A 25,978-nucleotide genomic window follows, 5' to 3' on the forward strand; every position below is an offset into this window, starting at 1 on the left:
GTCACAACATTACCCACCTGATCGGTTAGTCAATTACAGGTTGGCCACAAGCATAGAAATTGTTTCGTAAATGTAAGTATACACAAACCAAGTCCGGCAATCAGGACTCGACTTTTGAAGCAAATATCTATCCATATATTATGAGAATATGTGGACCGCATAGCAGTTATGAAATACAAGATATAGAAATATAGATAAGTTATAGTGCTTGGGAACGAGGCTATTCCGTGCGAAAGATCCTTGGAAATAAATTTGGAAAAATTAATTTCCGACCTCGCTGGGAAATGAACCCACGACCTTCGGAATTGTACTACCAATGCTCTAGCAGCTGAGCTAGATGTCAAACTGAGAGCAGGCTGGGGTGAAATTGATGTTTGGTCGCGGTAATTATGATGCAAAGATGAGAATACGTGGACCGCTATATGTGGAAAGTTACGTAGTTAGGGATCACGTTCTTGGCAGCTCCAGCGCATTCATCATAGTAAGATTTAATCTTGTAAAATCAGTAAGCCCTGTCTCACAATGTTTTCAATATTTTTCATAATGGCTCTCTCCATGGATCCTGTAAAGTCAAATGTAAGAAAAATAGGAAATATGATATAACACAATTTAAAGCTGTTTAAAAATAATTTTGTAACCTATGAATAATGATTTGATTCCGCTTTAAAAAAAAAGTTGAAATCTCCATTGTTACGTAAAGTGAATACTAAAGAATGAGTTGCAGTTAGTACCAGTTTTTATTACTTACCAGAGAATGATGCCACTTATTATTCCTTTCAATTGCAGTTTTTGCTGCCCAGGTTTTTCCTTAATAGTGATTCTAGGAAAATCTCTAGACACTTCTGTGCCATAATCAGCTATAGCAGCATTTAAATCATCTAGACTACCAATACGGTATGCAAATAAACCAACAGCACCAATAATTTGTTCAAGGTTTCTGTGCAAACAAGAAGTGCAAACAATGAAGTGCAAACAAGTTTGTGGCTTAGATTCTCCTCAAGTAGAAATGTAATATCATCTTTTAAAGCACTCTTTCTGCAAAACATTTTAATGTAATAAATGTTTGTTAAAAATAGAGTTTACCCTAGATTTGCTTTTTTTTTAGAATGAAGAATTGATTTAAAACTGGACAAGGCACATTTCAAAATCACTCTTTTCACTTTATTTTGGTGGTTGAGAAGGTGAAAACGTGTATCATTGTTGAAGAACGGCTCAGGGAGAGTAACAAAGCAAGAGCTCGAAGATAAAGACACGTGCAATATCACATGAATGAAAAAGGTGCAAAACTGACTAAAACAGTAGTGATTGATGAGGAATAGAGCGTCTATTAGCGATACAATGAAAGTTCGTTCACAATGTTTTATTACTTCCGTTCATTGTTCATGTCAAGTCTCATGTGTAATACCTCGTACTAGTTTGTATTAATGATCCTTTTACATGCGCTAATATTTATTTCACAGCTTTATGAAAAACCACTCCATCATCAAGTCAATAATAAGATAATACATCGTAGAAAAATACAACACATTATGAGTTTAAACGAACCAAATTACTTTGACAAAATTGTTTCCACACTGTTAGATAGAATTTACTAAAATGGAATTCTCCACAATCAGATTACAATGGTTTTCAAGCTTTCTTGTTTCTTTCTATTGACAGCTGTAAATCTGCAATATATTTGTTACAACACTGATATATAGAATATATGCATATATAGAATATATTCATTCATTTAAAGTCTTTAAATGTTTCCTAAACATTCTTGTTTCTTTGAAAGTCTCATCTCATTCTCTCGGCAGATGTAAATGTAAAATAAAGTTAGAATTGTGTAATAGCTAACTTAGTTGTGAGAAAGTTCTGGCATTTGGTCTTTGAACGTTTTTTCAAGAAAAAAACCAAACTATTTTATAAACGTCTTAAGCAAAAAGTAATTACTATACATTCAGCATTGTTTCTATGGTCATAAATATCCGAGGTTGCAATTAGCCATTTCATATTTTGTGGTAACTCCCTGACCAGGGCATCAAGAACTGTTTCTCTAATGAATTCGAAAGTCTAATATTATTTGTATGATAGTTATTTGCAGTTGTCTTGGCCAATCAAAACGACTGGAAAAATAATTTAGTCATGATCGCTATCATGTTGCTCAAAACACGCACAGTTTTTTTAGTACGAAAACTAGTTGTAAAAGACAACATTTCGCTGTCATATATAGCTAAAGGAAGTGTGAAAGTTCAATGAATAACAATAAATGAAATGAAATAAATCAAGGGGAAAAATGACAATAAGAGCGCATGACAATGAAGTAAATCAAGTGAGAAAATGGCAAAACACGAAGAAGAAGAAGAAGAAGAAGAAAGAAAGAAAATCAAAAATTAAATGAGTTTCATTTTATTCTCAATACTTGAACATCAGAGTTCCAAATTTTTTTAAATGGTATTTTTGCTTTATTATTAATAACTTTTATTCCGTCTAACATCAATTAAGTGTTCAGGTTGAAAAAAGCAACAACGATCTGAGTGAATCAGCACACGAAGACTATATCTCATTGGAAGGGAAGCACATTGAACTAAGTTAAACGACACCCTTAAGAAGCATAATGGTAGTGCAACATATGTATTGCTGCATGTTACCCAACACGCGTAGGTTCAAACCAGTGTCGTTTGAATCGTCATATCTGCTATACAGCTGATCAAGTTGGATTTTTTATGTTTGGAGTCAAATAACGGTCTTGGACGATATCGTCAACCTCCTCGCTGAGGGATTGGTGCATGTATATGAGATTCCAACACTTTTCTTGTTGATGCATCCAGACTCTTTAGAGCATTAAGAGCGTATGTCTGTAGGCGTCGAGAATCTTAAATCAGTTTCAAAAAATCGAATTTCTTTTTATTGTACCAAAACAACACTTTGGGTAAGTTGTTTTAGGAAATAATATCAAAATGTCCCAGCGCGCTTTTATTTTTGAGAAAATTGCAAAAGTTTGAAAAATCTATTAAAATGGGTAATTTTCCTAATTAATATGCAAAAATCGATGGCCATCTTTAAAGAGCTCTCAATAGATCAAAAAGAATCCAAATGAATTCATATTTCCCAGGTAGTTAAATCAACTCTATATCTTTAAGAATGGTTCAAGAATTTGTAATAAATTGCTTTCTAAATACGAGAAATCGGCCTTCTAAAACATGTTGTGTTTTTATGATCGAGCGGCAGTCAAATTATAGGTGAAATTCAGCCTCCAATATCGCTGCTGGTACCTAATAAATCGAAAGAACACTTGCACAGCACGAAAGTACACATATTCTAGTTTACTTGTGCCAAGTTTTAGCTCCGACTATTAAAATGCCACCGCGTGAAGGAATTTCAACTTGTAGCGTTCAAACACGCTATACGGCTAATCAATTACACGGGTTGTTTATCAATATAACACTAAATCGACTCAATATTTCTCTTTTTTTAAATTTTTGTATTAAGATGGTTTGCCAAGAGTATAAATAGCATAACTAGAGAGTAAATACTCTTCAATCAAGTGGTCCTCTGTGTTAATCCACGATAATCGAGCGCAGCTTGAGCTTAAAACCATGTCACACAATCTGGGGTCAGGACAAATGCACCCCGTCGTCGGTGTCTCTAGCTAGATTTCTTCTCCAATGCAAAAGATTTATCTCCTACTCTGAGATACCAAATGCTCTATGAATTTAGCCGGTTTTTAAACTATTGAACCGGTTTTTGATGAATTATTACCATGACTGTCTTGAGACATGCATGTAAACATTTAACGTCCTAGTGAGCTGTCAATGGCACTCCAGTAAACACATGAATTCTACCAAATCATTATCGAACTTACCAGTTACCAAACCACCAAACTTTGATTACTTGGTCTGAACAGATATTGCAAGTTTCTTTAACTCCAAATATCATTAGGCATTTTCCCTGTTTTAACGGATGGCAAGACTGTGGAGTGACAATCGGAGCATGCTTTGTCACTACAAGTTGAATTAATTTCCCCAAAAAAGTCAATCATTATCTATTTGAAAACTTTAGTCAAGCCCATCCATTATTTTCCTTAAAATGTTGAGACTTCGTTAATGATTTTTTACTATTCCAATTAGAATTGCAATACTAGCCTTTTTGTGATTGAGCAATTATTCAAGGACTCTTTTTTATTTAAAACATATCTCTTTTTATCCCATAACTTGAAATACCACTCGAGAGCTGGAGGACACTACATGGTGAGAAAGACGAGCTAAGCCATTTATGATTGGCCTCTGAAAGAAAAGGGTAAGAAATTAAGTGGCAGAAAATGGCAAGAAATCTAACTCAGTAATCCATTTACCTGTAGTCGAGGGCTTTTCAATTCTGATGACTTTCACAGTACCTATGCCATAAGCACGCCATACTTTAATTTTCTCTCCAGACAGAAACTCGAAAATTGTTAAGCTTACTTATGTTTGGGATCTTTTGTGTGGTCTCTTGAGAGTTAGCAATGGATTGCAGTGAAACGACTCGAACACCCTTTACTCCCCCATTGGAAAGGATGGCACTCTCTAGTTGTTTGGCGGTAACAACATCATTTCCCTCATTAATATACACGCGATGTGTGATTTGCATGTTGCTGCCAACCTATCTGCCGCTCCTTTACCTCCCTGAGGATCACTGAAATCAAGACGGGCTATTTTTACTCCAGTAGATCGTGATATTTCTGGACATGAAAGGATCGTTGTGGCCGAATGATAACACCCAGCGTTGTCTTGACGGAGGTATGCCTTACTGATTTCAGGGTGTTCTTGCTTCAAGGTTCGAAGCACATCCTGCATTATAGAAACAACAGCTGGGCTATCTTGGCTGCACGATTGAATCACATGAACGAATCCCTGCCACTGTAGCTTGTCATCAAGTTGCCGGTACACAACAGAGATGTGCCAAGAGATACCACGCTTACCGGTAAAAGGCAGGCAACGATGAAAAATTAATAAAACGCAGACTATATTACCTGCACCAGCCAACAATAACATCATTTCATTATGCAGGGACGAATCTTCACTAATGCCAGGCCCGTAGCTAGAATTTTTGTTGGGGGGGTGCTAATTTACAAAAAGTGGACCAACCATATACTTTATTTTTTTAAAGTCCCATAGGACGCGCATAGGTATAGATAAATTATTAAAGTAAAATTGATTTTTTATTTACTTAGTTTTACGTGAAAATATCATACCAGCCAAAATCTCACTTGCTTAAAAAGCGGACCTTTAGCTCGCGGGGGGGGGGGGGGGGGGGGGGGGGGGGGCGAACGCACCCCCTGCACCCCCCTAGCTACGGGCCTGAATGCCAAATATTTCCAGATGCCTGGAAATGTCTTTTTGACAGCCAGATATAGCAACAGAGTGCACTTGATCTGGATAATCTGTACTGGTCCCGCTAGGACTATATCCAATAAGAGCCGAAAAACCACAGAGCGCCATCGTACCTAAACAACCCAAAAGCGGGCTTACCAAGCTAATATTCAGGGCGCGTTGTATTAAACGCTTATAGATAACGATTAAACTTTTTGGGAAAATTAATTCAACTTGTAGTGACAAAGCATGCTCCGATTGTCACTCCACAGTCTTGCCATCCGTTAAAACAGGGATAATGCTTAATGATATATGGAGTTAAAGAAACTTGCAATATCTGTTCAGACCAAGTAATCAAAGTTTGGTGGTTTGGTAACTGGTAAGTTCGATAATGATTTGGTAGAATTCATGTGTTTACTGGAGTGCCATTGACAGCTCACTAGGACGTTAAATGTTTACATGCATGTCTCAAGACAGTCATGGTAATAATTCATCAAAAACCGGTTCAATAGTTTAAAAACCGGCTAAATTCATAGAGCATTTGGTATCTCAGAGTAGGAGATAAATCTTTTGCATTGGAGAAGAAATCTAGCTAGAGACACCGACGACGGGGTGCATTTGTCCTGACCCCAGATTGTGTGACATGGTTTTAAGCTCAAGCTGCGCTCGATTATCGTGGATTAACACAGAGGACCACTTGATTGAAGAGTATTTACTCTCTAGTTATGCTATTTATACTCTTGGCAAACCATCTTAATACAAAAATTTAAAAAAAGAGAAATATTGAGTCGATTTAGTGTTATATTGATAAACAACCCGTGTAATTGATTAGCCGTATAGCGTGTTTGAACGCTACAAGTTGAAATTCCTTCACGCGGTGGCATTTTAATAGTCGGAGCTAAAACTTGGCACAAGTAAACTAGAATATGTGTACTTTCGTGCTGTGCAAGTGTTCTTTCGATTTATTAGGTACCAGCAGCGATATTGGAGGCTGAATTTCACCTATAATTTGACTGCCGCTCGATCATAAAAACACAACATGTTTTAGAAGGCCGATTTCTCGTATTTAAAAAGCAATTTATCACAAATTCTTGAACCATTCTTAAAGATATAGAGTTGATCTAACTACCTGGGAAATATGAATTCATTTGGATTCTTTTTGATCTATTGAGAGCTCTTTAAAGATGGCCATCGATTTTTGCATATTAATTAGGAAAATTACCCATTTTAATCGATTTTTCAAACTTTTGCAATTTTCTCAAAAATAAAAGCGCGCTGGGACATTTTGATATTATTTCCTAAAACAACTTACCCAAAGTGTTGTTTTGGTACAATAAAAAGAAATTCGATTTTTTGAAACTGATTTAAGATTCTCGACGCTTACAGACATACGCTTTTAAGCTCGACTTTTCCTCCCCTTTCAAATTCTTATAAGTCTTGCAAGGTAAATAGAAAGTTGAAATATGTGCATGAAAAATAGTGTTACAAGAAAAAAAAAAGGGAATAATTTCTAATGGAATCCACTGGCATCCTTTTTTTTGGAAAAATGTATAGCTGTTAACATCACTTCATCTCCTCGGAACTGAGTTTTCTTTCCAATGCACCCACTGTTATTAGCTTTAATAAATGCTCTTATGGCATTTTCAGTTATTCCTTTTGTTTCTTCATTTAATGATTTACAATACTCTAGGAATTTTGCGGATTCAAAGCCAGTGTTGTGCCACATACACATCCCTTGGGTCTAAAGTCATTCTCAAAAATATTGAGGATCTAGTTGTTAATGGTCTTTTTGGCAAGCGACCTTTCTACTTTCCAAGCTTTTAATAGGAAATCAAATGCGCTCCAATAAAAAAAAATTTTTTCGAAATTAGTACACACCTAATAAGTACAGTTTCTCTTGAATTTTGTCTTGCAATCGTAGAAATTAATACCTGTGAAATTCAGCAATTTCGAAATAAGTACATCCAAAAATGAGTAAGAATAAGGTATAAAATGTACCGCTTCTTCTGGACCTTCAATTGCTAACTGTGGCAATTTAAGCTGCAGATGCTCCTTTATGCTGTTGTCCATCATGCTTAGAGTATGCTTCCAACTTATTGTGTGCAGGTATGATGAGGCCCTCAACCTTACTAAACACATCTAAGTATACAATGTCAAGGGCAAGCGCTTCTAACTTCTAAAATTAAATATTTATTTATAAAAATGTTTTGATTAAATAATATCCCTTAGCGGTTATAATGTTCATTAGCGGGTTACCTGTGGTAAACCGGTCATAAAATACCTTGATTTATTTTCGTCCTGAATACTTCCCTACAAAATGGACAAGTTGCAAAGGGGTCTTCAGGACATTACCCAAGGGACCTTTGCAGGCTTCTGCTATAGGGTTCCAGTCTACAAGAAGGTATGCCAGAAAAAATAAGCTTATATTCCTGTAGAAGTAGGTCGTTAAAGGGCAACTTACCCCCCAAAATGACCCATTTTTAAGAGAAAGTACATCAAATGAGAAACACAAAAATTCAATTTTTAGAGGGGATAGAGCATCCGTGTTCCTAAAAAAATAATTTCAAAACATCGCATATATCGCACTGGTGGCCGCCATCTTGCACTTTTATCGCGGGCTCAGAAAAACAGGTAATGACGTCACAACGTCATAAGAGTTCACGGCGTCAAGTTGTTTACGAGCGTTTGGTTGACTTCTTCCCCTGTTTCTGAGACGTTTTACTCAATATTTTACGAACGAAATACGGCCTGGTCATTCAATTAAAGGCATGTCAGAGTCTAATTCTTTTTCCGAAGACTCGGACAGCTCGAGAGACGATTTTGCTCAAGAATTTTTAGAAACGGACGAGTTTGTTTTACGGCCATATCAGTTCGAACCAGAAATAGAAATCTCCTCAGATGAAGAGTTCAGAGAAGGATCTGACAGTGACATTATTGAAGACGATGAACAAGAGAACAATCGACTAACAAATTCAGATTGGTAAGTTTTACTTCTTTCTTATCACGATAAAACTCAACTACGTATCCATTTTTTACAGTCGTGTTTACCACTTTCTTGCACTGTATATTTATGCATTTTAATCTGCCTCACGACCTTTGCAACCAAAAGCAAAACCAACTGTCACAATTAAACATCGCTTGGTTGTCAATAAGTTATATACTGTAGGACACAGATTCAGGGATATAGTTGTGTCACAATTTGTGTATATACTCTCACTTGGGACAATCATTGATAGTGTTCAAAAATACTAAGGATTGTTTTATTTGTTAATAGGTGTACCTGTGGTAGCTGCCAAATTATGGATACAATAGCTGAATGCATTTGTTGCCAAGAAATCCAAAAAGTAGTTGCAACATGCCAGTCTGTTGTTGAAGATGGAGATGCTGATGAACCACCACCATGCATTACTCAACATCCTGGATTCTTACCTGTTTGTGGCAATAAGTATGTTCTTCGAACCGCATGGGCTCAGTACAAACAGCAATACAGAGATGCTTATGAAGGCCCAGAGCAGAAGCAGTACAGACACATTGCATATAGACAACTAGCAAGATGGTGCTGGGGAGTTCTTGGAAAGGAAGTTCGGGTTGTTCTGCCCTCTTGTGCTGTCATGTGCATCAGAGCACACTTCCCTCCTCCTGGACTAGAGGAGGACTTTCAGTTTGAGGGTTTTCATTATGCAGGTGGTTAGCTTGATATAATGTTGCATGGAGTGAATATATACATTTTATTTATTCCTTACTTCAGTTACTATACAGAGTGGATTTTTTTCTATCAGAAAAAATTCCTGGAATTGCAATTTTTTGGCATATTTAATTGCAAGATAATTGAAAACAAAAACATAGACTAGAAAAAGCTGAGACCAATATGCATAAGAATCATGTATTCATTTAGGATGCAGTACACGGAAAGGTGTGTTATATAAATTTCTTTTTTATATAAAAAGCTTTTTGTTGGTACAAACATTTTTTGAATGTTTTACATATTTTATTATTAAAAACACACTAAACAAAATACCCAGCTGAATAGTGAACCTAGTGTACAAAGCACTAGTGAACACGATCACTAGCCAACCAAGCAAAATTTGCAGTTATACGAGTCCTGGCAGCAAAAAAGTTAAATATGCTGAAGCAAATGTCACCATTCAATTGGATATTTTTCTTTAATATATTCATACTGGGGGAGACTCCCATATATAAGGTAGTGTAGATAGGTAAAGAAAAGACCTCTTTTTTACAGTCAATTCTTACCTAAATGGAAATAATATTTTAATAAAATTTTCATTTGAACATCTAAAAGGTACTGCATACTTATCTGCCCGTTTCATCAGGTCCCCTTGTCATTTTTAAAAATTACATATTTTGTATATAGCATTTATACTTGGGTCTGTCGTGTACCTTTCCATATCTGGGAGCTTTTTTCATTAAGGGATATCTTTTACCAGTATTTTACACGACTGTCCAAAGATAGCCTGCAAAGCGGAGGGGGATTGGGACTTGAGGGAGGGGAAGAAGGACCAAACAGTGGAGGGTCATATGACCTGCAGGTACACAAAGGCTAATTCTAATTTAGATTATCTTGAAAACCTGGACCGGTGTTTCTGAATCAATTCCTGTTTATCCGGTGCAGGCAAACTTGCAATGTTTGCTGGTAGGTCTACTTCTTCAATTTCCTGGAGGTCAACTTCTGAGCCATCACACAATCCCAGCACTTTCTTTTGAAGCTCAGGAAGGAAAGAATAACTTTTCTTTTCCAACACAGGCTTAACTACCCAACGCTTGTGCATTTTTGGGAAACATGGGCGGTATCTTGCCTCTCCCATCCTCGTCCCCGGCTTTTGAATCACAGCTTGGTTCCTTCCTGTGTTGTGGTTGTTGTCAATGGCTGCCAGTTGTGTTCTAGCGACCATACCCTTGTAGGAGAAGTGCTCTCTCTTTGGGCAGTACTTCAGGATCATGGAGTGGTATACTTCAAGCCCACCTGTGTGACAGAAGTCAGTGAGCTTTGCCAAGTCCTTTAGCAGTTTTGGTTGAAGGACCACTTCTTCAAGGGCTACATGAGCTGCAGAGCCTGGTTTTAGCCAGCACTTTTTACGAGCTTCTCTCCGGGTTAGTCGAGGATGGTCACATTTTTTGAAGATCTCTGCATCTCTCCAAGAATGCTTGTTTGTCACATGATGCAAGATAGAGACCCACTTCTCTCTCAACAGCTGCACACTACCATTGCATGTTGCTGCACACCACCACAGATGGTTTGAGACCGACTGGATCCAATGTGAAAGGTCAGCACTTTTTTTCAACTTGGCCTTCTTGTTGAGTTTCTTCACAACAGATTTTGACAAATGCCATACGTCATATTGGTGTTTGATGTGGCTGTAATCTTTTTCCATGGTGCTAGTGATTGAGGTATGTCTGTCAGTAGTTATCCTCTTGATGTTAATATCGTCCTCATCCTCAAGACTACCAAGACTCCTAATGAAACCTTCTTTCTCCATAGCATTTGAAGATGTTGTTTCTGTGACCTGAACCACAGAGAAGGAAACTATCTTCCCTGAGTCATTGTCCATAAATGTGTATGTACCATACTTGGCATTATGGCCAGGGCTGTCACACCGTCCATCCCCATTCAAGTATACAAGAGGCTTACTTGACAGTTCTTGTAAAACGGCTCTTCTTTCTCTTTCCCAGGTATCATTTATTACAGGAAATAGATACCTATTCTGATTTTGGTAAAAAACTTTTTCACTGATAAATCGTAACCCAAGACATGAGGCAAAGTTTTGGATTCTTGTAAAAGTGTTACCAGTGAACAAAATAGATGAGCAGATTAGAAGGTTTCCTACCGGTGCACGATTGATGAGAGGCTGGGAATTCCACAAGCAGTTGTGACCTTTCATACATATGGTTTTAACCGTTACCATGCTTCCTGTGCAGGTAATGTTGGTGTCAGTTACGATGGAACCACAGTTGATACAAAACCTGAACAGTTCACCTAGGCATGCTGCAAATACCAAATACTTTGGCTCTTTGATGTAGGTGTCAAAGTGATACTCAGGTTCAGACTCTTTGTCTGTTGAAGAATTTGTTTCTTGTGATGAGATAATGTATTCATCCTCTTCATCACTTGAAAAAAGATTCACTTCTTCATCTGACAAAGGAAAAGACCCACAGGACTTTGCAGATTTCTGTGGTGATACATCATTCTTGCAAGACTTTTGTGGTGACACACTCATGGGTACAGAGGGAGCAGTATAGCTGTATGGATGGTCATGCAGGATACTGTTCAATTGCTCAAATGTTGAATTTCCTTCTACTTGAATGCAGGCATCAGAAGTCTCAACACTAACATCCACATTTTCTGTTTGGGTTGAGGTGCTTTTTTGTATTGAAAGCTTTTCATCCAGACAGCACTGGACTCCAAAGTCCCTTTTGTTGGAAGGTGTTTCATCGAAGGAAACCTCCATATCAGATTCTTCAACCATTTCATCAAGTGCATGTGTAGTTGGAGTCAGTAGGTTATCCAATGTCTTATGGGGAAAAAGAAGTAAACATAATCATTTATAGAACAAATACAAATAACAATGAATGGCAGTTACTGGGGTTCTCACTGATTCCGATAGTTGAGACGACACTCAAGCTTTAATTGTTTATAGGACTTTCATTGACTCCATATGAAAGAGCGTATAACTTATTCATCCGCAATTCATCATAACTAAACCCGCAGCGGTAAACTTAGTATTAAGAATTTAATGCATTGGTTTGGTCTGAGCACAGTCACAGACCAGTCACGAAATAGCTCTAATATATATATAAGACTTACATATTACACTGACAATCTAGCAGTGCACGTGCGAACACAAACTACAAATCACCTACCTCTTTTTGTCGTTGTCGTCTTATACGGTTTTCTGTCGTAGCTCTTCTTTTACTAGGGATGGTTGAAAAGTTAAAAATACTTGGAATTGCATCAGCCTTTAACCTCCTTTTTCTTTTTTCGCCTGTTAGTTGCTCCATAAGGTCGGATTCGAAGCAACCATCCTCGAAGTGCTCGCTACATACATAGCAATTCTTCAATGGCGGCAGATTTGCTCGTCTTAGACGAGAAATCCAAGCTTTCTGAATTTGTAAATCTTTAAGAATCTTGTGATAGCTAACATCTTTTGTTTTTGTCGAATAGTTAGTGCATTCAGGCACGCAACAATTAACCATTTTGTCGAAAAAGCCACTTCAAACTCTCATGCTTACAGAAAAACTCTACATATCCAAACACACGTTGACGTTGTGACGTCACACCTGAATGCGGTAATTTATCGCAGGCTCAAAGATGGCGGCCACCAGAGCGATATATGCGATGTTTTGAAATTATTTTTTTAGGAACACGGATGCTCTATCCCCTCTAAAAATTAAATTTTTGTGTTTCTCAATTGATGTACTTTCTCTTAAAAATGGGTCATTTTGGGGGGTAAGTTGCCCTTTAAAGTCAGAAACTTATTGTCATACATGCACTTACCAGTTACTCCCAATCTCTCTGGGGATGCTGGTGGTGACGGCAGTGGAGAATCTATCAACAAACAAACAAGGAAGGTATTTTAATAAATATATAATTATGTAGAAGTAGGTAAGCTTACCAAATATGTTCAAGACAGACACATATATCTTCATGTGCCATTGGCCATATAAGTAATATAGTATAGTGATTTCAAAGTCTTGAAAACCATTGATTGGTTGAAAGAAGCTTTTGATTAAAAGAAATGACGAAATCTTGTAGAAATATACACAGTAACGAACTAGTCAAAAGCATTTTAGAAATACGGTTTAGGAAAAAAGCCCTTCTTGATTGACCACTCAGAATTGATAAATCTTTAAGTAATCTTTTGTTAAAAGCCACCAGCAATAAGTTTGAACATCCCTTAGTTGATAAATTAAATACTCGTTAAGGATATTTCTTATTGAAGAACGTATATCTCTCATCCGTTTGGAAGTTAGATCCTCCCCCGTAAGGATGTATAACAAGACCGGAAACTGGATTGTCGTACCCCTTTTAGATTTTTAGATGCTACTGACTTACCTGAGGATCATCTTGGTTCGTAGGACATCAAAATCTTGTCCGACTTTGAACCTTTGAGGCCAGACAAAGGCTCCCGTCCCCAACGATGCCGTTGGAGATTCTCTCCACAGACGTTCCTCTGCTGCTTGATCTGAACAAGCTTATTCTTGGCGAGGAAATAGTCCAAATCACGATCACTGAATACTTGACGAACGCGTCAATTATAATAAAAGAATAATATTCTTAAAGAATATGTTCCGCGATAACATTCATCACTTACCTGTTTGGATCAAGCTGGGCAGCAGCCGGTATTCCAGCCTTGATGAGGTCAAACATCTGTTGGCTGGAAAAGCTGGAATAGAAGGAGATGCCCCTCACCCTACCGGCTGCTACCAAGCTGTCGAAATTTCTCCTTCTTGGTACGCAAGCTACCTTTTCTTTCAGCAATATAAATTTCTTTTTGTAAGGCTGACCAGTCATTGAGGAAGGACTGGAATCCATGGTAAAATAATATAGAATTTGGTGCGCGATCGCGAGTAGTTCCTAGCACGTTGCCGTCAAGTTAAGAGAATGATGTGCAAGGATTTTTTTGTGGTATTGAATGACATAATCAAAAAGTATGCAAAGCATGTGTAACTAAAGGGTGCAGCAAAGTGAATCGTCTTTTGTCTAACTGAAGAACCTAGCTTTGACTAGCCACTATGATTCAAATTCCCGGTGCATAGGAGATACGCCCATTCCTGTAGTAACTATCGCCAAAGAGGGCCTTGCAGGATTGATGGCATGATAACAGGCCTGTAAATACTACGAGTAACAAAAAAACCATTAACATGAGAATCATTAATGCATCCCAGAAAAGGTTGTTGAAACGAAAATGTTATAGCTTCATATGTGAATTATAGTTAATTAATAATAGATAAAAATTACAGTATCTCATTAAACCCTGGCGGAAGAAAAATCAGGTCCCCTCCACACATGCTGCGGATGTAGTCCAAATCATGCACTAGATGATAATAATAATGATAATAATAATAATAATGATAGTAATAATAAAAATAACCTATTTTTGGTAAACACTCAATCTCCATCTAAATCGTTCTATTAAGATACCATATAAAATTTTTTTTACCTAGTCTTAGAGTTGCCACTGTCTACCAATGTCATAATATATGTTCAAATATATAGCCCCTCATTTTTTCAGACTGGAATTTGTCAACAACTTTGACAATAATAATAATTATAATGATAAAGAAAGTATTTATATAGTGCCTGTATAAAAATTACAAGCGCTTTGCAATTTTTAGATAAATATTATATACGTGCTTAAGATTATTTATATCAGTACAAAGAATAGTTAAAATGTGTTATCTTATATATCTATTGTATCTTATGGTATTCTTCGTGGGCGCGTGACGTCACAAGATTATGCAAATTAGCCCGCCGCCATTGTGGTGTACAAAGGTTAACTTACTGCTTTTGTAACGCGTGCATTTTGCTGCTAAATTACCATGGATTCTGACAAAATTAAGGCCAAAAGTGATGTTAATGTTGCTGGTTCAGGACTTTGTTAATCAAATATTGACTTTCCACTCTGAATTTATACTTATAAAAATGAAGTTACAAAATGCCCTTACGAGAAGATTTTAAAAAATCAGGTTTAAGCATCTGTTATGCACTGGTTTTTCGGGTTTTGCATGGAACCGAAGGCTGAGCCTTTGTTGTCGAGGTCCTTGTTCTAGATTGGCCCCAACGCTTCCTCTCGTTGCCGATCCATTGCTATACAGTAATAGAAAAAAACAAAAACAAAAAACGTAAGATGCCATTAATTCTCATAGGCTGAACATATCATGAAATCATAAAAAAATTATTTTTACCCACCTTGACTTTTGTTGGGCTTAAAAGCGTATCTTTCGCTGCCTTTTCAATTGTCTTTTTTTGGGAGATAAAAGTCATTCCATCTTCCCAATATTTATTCAAAATATCTTGCTTTTGCTTATAGAGAGCTTTAGGCATCTATCGATGTATCAATAAGATACGAATACATCTCGTAATCCAAATAAACAGTAGTAAGCCAGTAGTTACTGTAGTATATGACGTGTCTTGTGCTGTGTTGTAAGCCAGTAGTTAGTAGTTAGTTGGGAACACTGGTACATGAATTTCTGTTGTAAGGTTCAGATAGTTGACATTGTTTTAATTCTGTTTATGGGTTGGATGCTGTCACGGGTTTAGTTGCAAGGAATAAATTTCGCGGGTTTGTCCATTCTTGATAAATTATCTGGCCATTGTTTATTGTGGGGATATAATATCCACAGGTCCAACCATAAATATGTCAGAAAATTCCATAATCCATTCATTTCATCATCATAATCATCACCATCATCATTAGTATCTGTGGCAGAATTTACAACAATGGCAGTGTTGACATTAGCAGTTTCAGAAATTCCAGAAAAGGGAGAGACATTTTGATCCAAAAGATCCATAATTCCTACTACATACCGGGACCACGTTGTATATGCTGGTTTGTACGGCAGAGTGGACATTTGGATGAGGATAACGATGACTCAATCCATTGCTCTATGCATTGTATACACCCAATAAATGCAAAACATGCAGAGCAACTTGCAGCAGGGAAGTGTGTGCTGTTTGGAGGCATATCGTACACTTCATTATCTCAGCAGCGCTATATTTGGAAGAAGGTCGATCAATCATTCTTCGTATTTCTTCAATGATTTTATCTCTTCCTCTACCAATGCTCTGTCTGACAATGAGACTAGTCAGTACCGAGATTCTAAGATGGGGTGAGATTCTATCGCCAAGAGAAGCACTGAGAATATGTTTTTTCATTTAGCACAATTTTTGAATCCATTATAGCGTACTACTTCAAGGCAAATTCTTTATAAACAATACTGACTAGCCTTGTTTTCAGACAAATTCGTGCCCAGGAAATATTGGTTATCCATGCCTAGTATAATTGCAAAATTTGCTTGGTTAGCTCATGATTTTGTCCACTAGTGTTTTGTACACTAGGTTCATTATTCAGCTGGATATTTTGTCTAGGTATAGTTGTTTTTAAATAATAAAATATGCAAAACTTACAAAACATTTATATAAACAACCTTTCTATATATACTTCATCTAAAAATAAATTCATGAGTCTTATACATTTTGGTCTCATCCTTTCTATGTTTTCCTTTTCAATTTATCAATTCAGAAATCCTGATAGACAAAAATCCACTCTGTGTATACGAAATGAAGTAAGGAATAAATAAAATGTATATAATAACTCCATGTAACTTTAGGTCAAGCTAATCATCTACAAAGTGAAAACCTTCAAAGTCCTCCTCTAGTCCAGGGGGAGGGATGTGTGCTTTGATGCACATGACAGCGCAAGATGGCGATACGACCCGAACTTCCTTTCCAAGAACTCCACAGCACCATCTAGCTAGTTGCCTATATGCAGTGTGTCTGTACTGCTTATGCTCTGGGCCTTCGTACGCATTACTGTACTGCTGTTTGTACTGAGCCAATTCTGTGCGAAATTGCCTATATGCAATGTGTCTGTACTGCTTGTGCTCTGGGCCTTCTTACGAATTACTGTACTGCTGTTTGTACTGAGCCCATACTGTGCGAAGAACATACTTATTGGCACAAACAGGTAAGAATCCAGGCAGGATATTGAGTAATGAGAAATAAAACAATTCTTTGTATTTTTGAACACTCAATGATTGTCCCAAGTGCGAGTATACATTCACAACTTGTGACACAACTATATCCATGTATCTATATTCTACCGTATATAACTTATTGACTATCAAGCGATGTTTTTAAACATGTTTTAAAATTGTAAAAGTTGGTATTGCTTTTGGTTGCAAACTGGATTCATGCATACCAATATCTAAAGTACAAGAACGGCAAGATACGAGTGGCAAGATACGATTTTATATTTGTGTTAAGACAGAAGTACGACTTACCTATCAGAATTTGTAAGTCGATTGTTCTCTTGTTCATTGTCTTTGATGTCTATTTCAGAGACTTCTCTGAACTCTTCATCTGAGGAGATTTCTATCTCTGGTTCGAATTGATATGGCCGTAAACCAAACTTGTCGTCCATTCCTAAAAATTCTTGAGCAAAATCGTCTCCCGAGCTGTCCGAGCCTTAGGAAGAAGAATTAGATTCTGACTTTCCTTTAATTTGAAGACCAAGTCGTAATATTGGGTAAAACGTATAAGAAACTGAGAAAGAAGTCAGGCAAACGCTTCCAAACAACTGGAAGCTTGAACTCTTTGGACGTTGTGACGTCATTACGCTATAAAAGCGCAAGATGGCGGCCACCAGAGAGATATATGCGATGTTTTCAAAAATTCTTTTTAGAAAAATGGACGCTCTATCCCCTTTAAAAACTGGATTTTTAGACTTCTCAAATGATTTAGTTTCTCTTAAAAATGGGTCATTTTGGAGGGTCAGTCGTCCTTTAAGGTGGCTAAAATCAGTAACGGAAAGCTCCGACCAGTAGAATTCAAAGCGTGCTAAAACAGACTTCATCTTTTCCAGCCATTTGATTTTTAAATATAAATCGTTCAATTGATTGAAGTTTAACATATTGGGTGTGTCATGTCGATCGTCTTTATTATGCAAAAGTTATGGGGAATTCCCGAAAAACAGTTTTTCGGATCGGTCTCAAAAAATCCCTCATGGATTTTGTCCAAACTTAAGGATGTTGTATTTTGAGTCATGCCCTTGGTGATGAGTGAGTTTCAAGGAATTATATCAAGCCGTTTTAGAATTATGAAGCCCCAAAGTTGGTTGTGGATTTTTCAAATTCAATTCCACATCACTCACAGAGAGAGCTCTAAAACAAGATCTGTTCAATATTTCGCCCTGGAATTTCGCATGAGAAATTTTAAATAGGTTCTTTTTTATGGTGTTGAGTTTCGAGGCATTTGCTTATATCTATTTGAAACTACAGTTCGGCAAAGGTAGAGCATTTTCATGACAACATTTCTACATCGTGTCTTCCCGGTAGATATTTATGAGGGATGACTCAAAAGGACCTTATTAAAAATTCAAAATGACGCCTTTTTCCGACCTCATCCGAGAGTAACAAACCGTTTCCGGTTATACTCGACTGGCACTTTAAAAATGGCGGATATTTCGAGGGCTATTTAAAGACGATTCTGAAAGTCAATCATAGCATTTCAGGAGAAATTGACTTTTTCTTTCATAAAAGTAGCTCTTGGTGATGATTCTAATAATTAACTTATCCTCTTGTGTTAGAATATGAATGCTGGATATCCCTACTTGTGTATGTTCTGCATGTACTTGTGTATGTTCTCAACAATACTCTTGATGTTTACCTTTGAACTGTTACAGCCTGAGCTGTACAGTTTTTTGGTATCTTGTTGAAATGAGTACTTAAGCCTGGTTCTCATTAGCAATGCAAGCGCAGTTAGTCTGTCAGTTAGCCCTTATATTCAGTTAGAACAAAACATTCAGTCATCCCTAAAGTACTATCTGCACTTGAGTTGCTAGTGAGAACCAGGCTATATATCAGCAATATTATAAACACAGTGTGCTCCATATTTCTTACTTTTCTTGATATGCCACAAGTCGAAATAATGCTTGATGTCTGGGAGTCTCTCCCTCATGTGCTTTGCGATGCGAATGCACCCAAAAGAAAGTCCATACATTGCTGAAATCCCATGTATTCCATGGCAGGACTATTGCCAGCTTCATTTCTCTATGTAAGAAAATAAAATAAAAATTGCTCACTTCAAATGTCACAAGTTGAAGAAAAAAATAACACAGGCAATGTATGCATCATATTAGACAACAATCTTTTATACACCTAATTAAAAAACTTGCCAGGTTGAATAGATTAAATCATCAAAGCTGAGACCAATGGGTGTTAAAGGTAGTTTATATCCTAGTCATTTGGAGTATGTTTACATATACAACAATTTTTTGTTGGTTAACATGAATCAGATTTCAAGAGCAAAATTCAAATGAATATGCAGGATATCAGCCTCATTTACTGTTTTGATTATTTAACATTCTTGCAACACAATAAGGTTTTTCAATTAAGTGTACAGTATATGAAAACTACATACAACATACCTGAACAAGAGCAAAGTGAATGATTGCTGCAGCACAACAGCAGTAGATTGTATAGGCCCCGTACTTGGCACTATGACCCATGCTATCATGCCTTGCATCACTACCTATGACAACAGGGTCCCCCTCTCCACCAACATGTCCAACAACTGTTTTGATATTTCTTCCAATGAAGAAAAATTGCAGGAAACAGCTTTTTCTGTTGATAAACAAGAAATACTGTTAGTGATTTGTGATTTAAAAGTAATAATACACTATTAATAATACCTACTCTCTGATGTAAAAAGTAGGTTATCAAAGAAAAACAGCAAATGCCCATGTGGGAAAACATCTGGAGTACTTTACTTGCTGTGCTACCAGCAACAAGATGGCAAAACACAACAGAAAGTTTCCAGCAGGCATCTTTGTCCCTGGCATTATGGGCTGGCTATTCCAGGTACTGTCTCTCTTTGGGCACTTGGGGTTTGAACAAACAGTTCGTACTTTAGCCATCGTTCCCAACGCCTCTGCCTCTACCAAGGGATCATCAGATTTGCATACTGGGCAGAATTTAAAAAGGAGCAGCAGCTGACTAAGGAAAACAATAAACTTTGGCTCCAGTCTCAGATTGTCACTTGTGCTGGTCCTAAAATCAAACATGAAACATTTTCCTTAGCAACAGTCTTGAGAAATATGTCAACCCCAACCCCCCTTAATAGTGAACCAATTATGTCAACAGCCTTCAATAATTTTATCATATTTTGTCTCTCCTCAATCACACACACATGGTTCAACCACCCACAGGAAAACACACTTACTTGTTTTCGCTTTCTTCTTCATCTTCTGTGTCAGATTCCATCTTGGCTTTCTTAGGAGTTGGAAAAAACTCACTTCCACTCTCTGCTCCTGGTTCCACTTCAATACTTGTGTAGCTCACATTCATAAACTCCATCTCATCTTCACTGTCAACATCAATTTCGTCATCACTTTCACTTCTTTCTTCTGCTGGCTGTAATTTAAGATCTGAAATGTTCTTGGACACTCTTCGAAAAATATAGCAGGACGTCGTGAGCTAGGATGAAGTGTACAAGGTAAAATATACAGAATACTTACCTTCCTTCGACTGTTGGGAGACATGGCAGCAGGTTCTGTCATCACGGAATCGACGAAGACTGATGGCCATACTGCAATTCCTATATCGTCCATCCTTAGGTTTTTGCGCAAGTTATTGCTGGTACCATCAAGTACATCGTACCGTTTCACAAAATCGGTAGACGTAGTGCCGGCAGCATATTCTACGACTTTGTTGGCTGCCAGTTGGCCATTCTTTTTGAGGTAATGACAAAATTTACCCATCTTTTCCTCCTTTCTATGGCTTCAGGCCTCGGGTCATTTTCAAAGGGTATCTTAAATAATGTTTGCCCTAAAACTTTCGAACTTCTATTAGAGCAATGTTCCACAGAACAGTGATAAACGATACCGAAAAACACGTCAAAAATCACCTTGAAAGCTTGTAAATTATCGTAGAAATAAAGTGTTAGAAACTAGGGCCAACTACGCATGCTCCGAAACGAAGTACCCAATGCGCATGTACAGGTACCCTTCCTGACGTCACGGGTTACTCTCGTTCCTAGATCACTTCTTCACGTTCATCCCTGCACATGAAGCCCAAAATGGCAACTTTAAGCCTCAATATCTCCCCCCGGAATCGCCAGATCGACCTCATATGTATATCATTCGAAATCTGATGATGTCTAGAATCTTTTAAAATTGGTTCATTTTTAGGGGTAATATGCACTTTAAGCTTATATCTCTTAATAGGAATTCACAAATGAACACTGTATTATAAATAATCAATGAACAAAGCACAATAGAAAATCTTAATCATGTTCAAGTCTGTAAATCAGATACAGTCTCACCCTTATTTGCATTCCACTTAATAAACATAGATATTTTGGCACTACGCTGATATGGCTAGCCGTTATAAATGCCCATGAAGGTCTCCTACTTGCATACTATATATATATATTACTCATACATGTCTTATTTTTTCTTGGTTCGTTTGGCATCCCCCCCCCCCCCCCCCCCTTTCTTGAATACACAACTTGCTTTCTTTTTGCTCTATTATTTTGCTTGGGAGGTGGCTCCGCCATTACAGGAGGTACTTCATTTGGCAAAACTTCAGGGACCTTGTCATTGCTGATTCTCTTGCGTGCTTTGCGTTTTGCTTTGATGTTGGTTTGCCAGTATTCTGAATTTTTTGGTATATTTTCTGGGCTTTCTCTCCCTATGCTTCAAAGCATGGATTCTGAACTCAGCACGCAGGATTTCAGCGGGGTCATCAGTGTGATTGCTTTTTCTTTGTATTATTTTCCGAGCATCATCATTGTTTTTTTCCACACCTGCAAGTTTATATATCAGCATTATATTACTTGTGCTTAAAAATTTAATGTAGTTATGTTTAAGAACATAATTATGTTATAAAACATTATGTTCTTATTTGATATCCGAGCCCATCCCACACGGCGCGCTGCCACATCTATCTAGTAGTTATGTTTAAGTTATTTGTACCTTGGCCACTGAACTGTTTTATATTTTTGTGCAACTTCACCATTTGTGGGATGTGGTATGCTGCTGAATGCATATAGCATGTCACACGTTCTCTGGCATATCCAATCCTCTTATGCCCCACTTCAGCAAAGGCGTCAATCCCTTTTTTCATCTAAAAAGAAATTTCCTTTGGCATTAGGATAGCAGACAAATTTTAAATCTTGTAATTTGCAAATTACATTTTGACGGTATTCATCAATGTTAGTTCGTTCATGGGAAGAAATGAAGTCAAAATACATATTGGCAAATTCCTATAAAAAATACAACAAATAACTTTATATCATATTTTGTTAGCTTCAACTGTTTGGATTAAACTTGGATTTAAATTGAAATTTGAATTAACATGGGTACCTTCCACAATTCTACTACTGTTTTTGCAGTATCCTGTTGTATTACAGTCTCCAATTTGCTGGGAAGATCTTTCATAAGTTTCTTCCTGTCATCCCCCATTAAACTTGTCCAATCCCAAGTACCTGATCCTTTTCCATTTGCATTTCTTTTTTCCCAGATTGAGAAAGAAACCCCACAGCTATTGATGGTATTGATGAGCTTGTCAAGATGGATTTTTTGCTTTCCACTCAAATGGCTGAGGAAACTCTCCTTATCATCCCACTGCATTGCATCTTCAATAAGGTTACCAATTGAAATATCTGTTATGCGGAGCATTAAATGTAGTTCATCCAATATTATGTGATCCAGTTGGATGTTAAGGAGAGGTGGAAACACAACAGTAGTTTTCTCCCTTTGATTTGCAGGCACATTCATGCAGTTACTCCAGTGTTCGCTTGAGAGGTGCCTCATTTTAGTAGTTGTCTGGCTTGGTCATGTCACCCCTTAAGAAAACAATACTGTAACTATTATTTACTTTTTTAAAGTTATAATTTTTATTTTTTTTATCAGCATGTGGTTACATTTACTTGTTGTTATCCTAACAACAATGAATAAAATATGAAAGGCAAGCTAGGGTACTTAAGCATATACCTGTCTTTCTTAAAAACTTTGCACCACAAACAAGCATAGTTGGAATTAGCTGCAGTGAGGCCCATAACCAGCAGCAGGAACTGAAAAGATAAACGACTTACACAGATAAGGAAATACAACTTTTTATGCTTAATACCTAGTCCATAAATATAATATTTTATTGCATGGAATATGACTGTATATATGAAGTGTACCTTGTAATTACCTCCAAGAAACATCTCTATCTCTAATTGTTTGTTATCCACAGTTATGTAGCCATACTTTATTATATCATTGACCTCATCAAGAATGTTCTTAAAGCTGCTCTCTATAGTTTCTCTGCTTTCAGGGCCATTTACTACAGCTATGGTGTGAGTACCTATGAGATAATTTGCAATTGTTTAATGAAATTCCTATGAAAAACACTTTAGTTCATCTTATAAATTGTACAAATCTAATAATATTTACCTTTTGATGATAATAGATCATCTGTACTCTGAAGAATTGAAAAGTTGAGCAATATAAAATTACTCGCCCTACTCATTCTGGCACCATCACCACTCAATTTAACTTTCACCTTCTCACCTTCTTGAATCACATTTGACTTTCTCTGTAAAGACAATGATTTACTGATGTAAGTAAATTAGAAGCCTTCTAAAGAGAGCATTTCAAGTACGGCCTCCACAATCTGAAAATAAAAACAAGATACAAATATGTACATACCATTTGTTGAACTTGATCAGTTAGTAATTCTTTGAAATGATGCTGTGCACCTGGGGCCTTGCCTGGGGTAGAAGTAATTATGCAGTTCTTGTTGAGTTCACTTCTACATTGTTTAATCAAGTAGGACTTGGGCAATCCATCTATGGTCATGGACAATTCATCTCCAACCCCAAATTTATCAAGGAGGTAGAGAATACTCTCGACCCCGGCTTTATCGTCCTCATTAAGTTTAGAGAATTGTGTTTGTGGTGAAGACTGATCATTCATATTAGGAGAGCTGGATGTTGATGACGTTTCAGAGCTAGAGGGTGGTGTAGCATGTAAAGTTTTGTCCTGTGTCAGTGATGCATTTGGGGAAGCAGAGGAAACTATATATTTCTTTTCAATGTCAGAATATTTTTCTTTTAATTCCTCTATTTGGCTCTCTGCTATCTGCAATTTTTGTTGGAGGTCGCTGAGTTTTGATTTCCATTTTTCCACTGTTATAATATCATTGTTCAAAATTGAAATTTTTTTCCAGCTTTCCAAAAATTGTTTTCTCTTTTTCAGATTTCCCATTTTGTTGAGGGCATTCCTTTTGTTTTCCGAATCAATAGCAATCCTCGAAAACTGTTTTTCTAGTCGAACACTTTCCTTATTTAGTTGAAAAGCATCTCCAGGAATGGTTAAATTTATGAGTTCGATGTACTTCAGACTCTGAGAAGAACAAACCATGGTTCGTCTCCAAGCAGAAAGGGCCTCCATTTTTATTTTTAACCAGAAAACTACTTCATTGCCGCTTTCGCGTTGCTCCAAGATATAGTGGAGCTTTGCATTGGGGCATTCAGTAAGAGAAATCAACTCTTTTCCTTTTTATACATCAGACATTTCAAAACTTTTCCTGAAGTTATTAGGTTAGTACGCACTTATAGGGATAGAAAATTTAAATGTAGTGCAGGTATATTCATCGCTTCCACTCAGTGACACCCTATACATGGCGTCAAAAACTGTTGGTTTACAAAATTCGTAAAACCGAACCGAAAATACTATGTTAAGTCCCATAAGTAGCTTCTAAATAAACTTTACGTTTATGAGAACTTATCCAGATACACGGTAGCTTGTGTAAATACATATATTTTAATTCACGAAGAGATACAAAATTATTTGCCATACATTTTCTACAAGGAGGGAGTGAAATCCAAGTGCCATGCTTCAACTGCGCATGTCGATTAGAGCTTTCTGGTGAGGTATAACTACTGATATAACGTAGGGATAACTTATGATGTGCCTAACATTAGCTCGTATTGGGACCGTTTTTCCCTGTCATGGAATATCAGGGGACGTGATACGCAAGTGATATGTCTAGTATCCACTTCCTATTCTCAATGATTTTCCATGCTATTTCAAGTATTCACGAATCACGATGTTGTATATTTTCTGATTCCCCTAGTTTATTTTCCGTATTGTCAACGATTTTTCATGCCATATTTCAAGTATTCACGAATCATGTTATCGTATATCGTATTTTAATACTTTTTGTGCCATGAGTCGCGGTCCTAACTCACTAACCTTCAACATTTTTAGTGAACCTGCAGCAGAAGTCTGAAGAAGGAACACACTAGCGACGAACAACGAACTCTACATACTGGAAGATCTGGAAGACCAAAGGTTGAAATTCGAAAAGAAACTCTGAGCTTTTTGCTTGATTTTTGATTAAAAATTTAAATAGCGCGAATGTTCTCTGTCAATGTACGCACTATACTTCGGAAAATGGAAGTGTTCAATCTTCTGGCAAATCTCAAACGCTACTCCTTCATTTCAGATGACCAACTTGACGAAGCATGCCGAGATATTCTTCAACAATTTCCTAGCAGTGGGGCCAGAAGAATGAGAGGATTTTTAGCTGCCAAAAACATTCACACCACTTGGGAAAGAACAATGGCATCCACGAGGAGTCGATCCAGAGGGTGTATCATTACGATCAATACAATTAAATTTTACTCATCGTAGAGTATGTTCTGTTAGAGTTCCTCTAGCATTATGGCATACAGATGGCAACCACAAACTAATAAGGCGAGTTATTATCCAAATCTAGCTGTTGCAATCTGTAGCTAGTGGTTTGTATTGATGCATTGCCCATACCTTTCTGTCTTATGGCATACCTGTTGGATGTTTTATTTTGATTTTTCAAAATGTACCAAGTATCATGTAGTTTAGCTAAGTGCTGATCCAACT

The 25,978-nt window shown here is 37.1% G+C and overlaps 2 protein-coding genes, 1 long non-coding RNA gene and 1 pseudogene across 3 annotated transcripts; 1 reads left to right on the forward strand and 3 right to left on the reverse strand.

Annotated features, from left to right (window-relative positions):
* Positions 1-4,143: 4,143 nt before the first annotated feature.
* LOC116289747 (uncharacterized) lies at positions 4,144-4,979 on the reverse strand. The gene is made up of 2 exons (XR_016120759.1): positions 4,337-4,979; positions 4,144-4,268 (listed from the first exon to the last, which is right to left on the reverse strand). It is a non-coding gene; the product is annotated as an uncharacterized LOC116289747 (long non-coding RNA).
* A 2,978-nt stretch (positions 4,980-7,957) lies between these two features.
* LOC148907773 (uncharacterized) lies at positions 7,958-9,025 on the forward strand. The gene is made up of 2 exons (XM_089035742.1): positions 7,958-8,313; positions 8,608-9,025. The coding sequence occupies exons 1-2, from the start codon at positions 8,102-8,104 to the stop codon at positions 9,023-9,025; spliced, it is 630 nt and encodes a 209-aa protein (XP_088891868.1). The 5' UTR covers positions 7,958-8,101.
* Positions 9,026-9,801: 776 nt separating this feature from the next.
* Positions 9,802-12,641, reverse strand: LOC148907774 (uncharacterized). Its single transcript, XM_089035399.1, has 2 exons — positions 12,210-12,641; positions 9,802-11,860 (listed from the first exon to the last, which is right to left on the reverse strand). The coding sequence occupies exons 1-2, from the start codon at positions 12,540-12,542 to the stop codon at positions 9,908-9,910; spliced, it is 2,286 nt and encodes a 761-aa protein (XP_088891525.1). The 5' UTR covers positions 12,543-12,641; the 3' UTR covers positions 9,802-9,907.
* Positions 12,642-21,101: 8,460 nt separating this feature from the next.
* On the reverse strand, positions 21,102-24,508 carry LOC116288550 (uncharacterized; annotated as a pseudogene).
* Between the last annotated feature and the right edge of the window lie 1,470 nt (positions 24,509-25,978).

This window comes from Actinia tenebrosa, unplaced genomic scaffold (assembly GCF_029948245.1).
Source record: "Actinia tenebrosa isolate PJP-AT-01 unplaced genomic scaffold, QUT_ActTen_1.0 PGA_scaffold3__52_contigs__length_22856419, whole genome shotgun sequence".
Classification (NCBI taxonomy): Eukaryota; Metazoa; Cnidaria; class Anthozoa; order Actiniaria; family Actiniidae; genus Actinia; species Actinia tenebrosa.

Excerpts from the sequence above, each read along its gene's own strand:
- LOC148907773 (XM_089035742.1), top strand. The coding sequence starts at position 8,102 with ATGTCAGAGTCTAATTCTTTTTCCGAAGACTCGGACAGCTCGAGAGAC. Across the intron at positions 8,314-8,607 it reads CGACTAACAAATTCAGATTG|GTGTACCTGTGGTAGCTGCC; the intron begins GTAAGTTTTACT and ends ATTTGTTAATAG.
- LOC148907774 (XM_089035399.1), bottom strand. The coding sequence starts at position 12,542 with ATGGTTAATTGTTGCGTGCCTGAATGCACTAACTATTCGACAAAAACA. Across the intron at positions 11,861-12,209 it reads GACGACAACGACAAAAAGAG|ACATTGGATAACCTACTGAC; the intron begins GTAGGTGATTTG and ends TTTCCCCATAAG.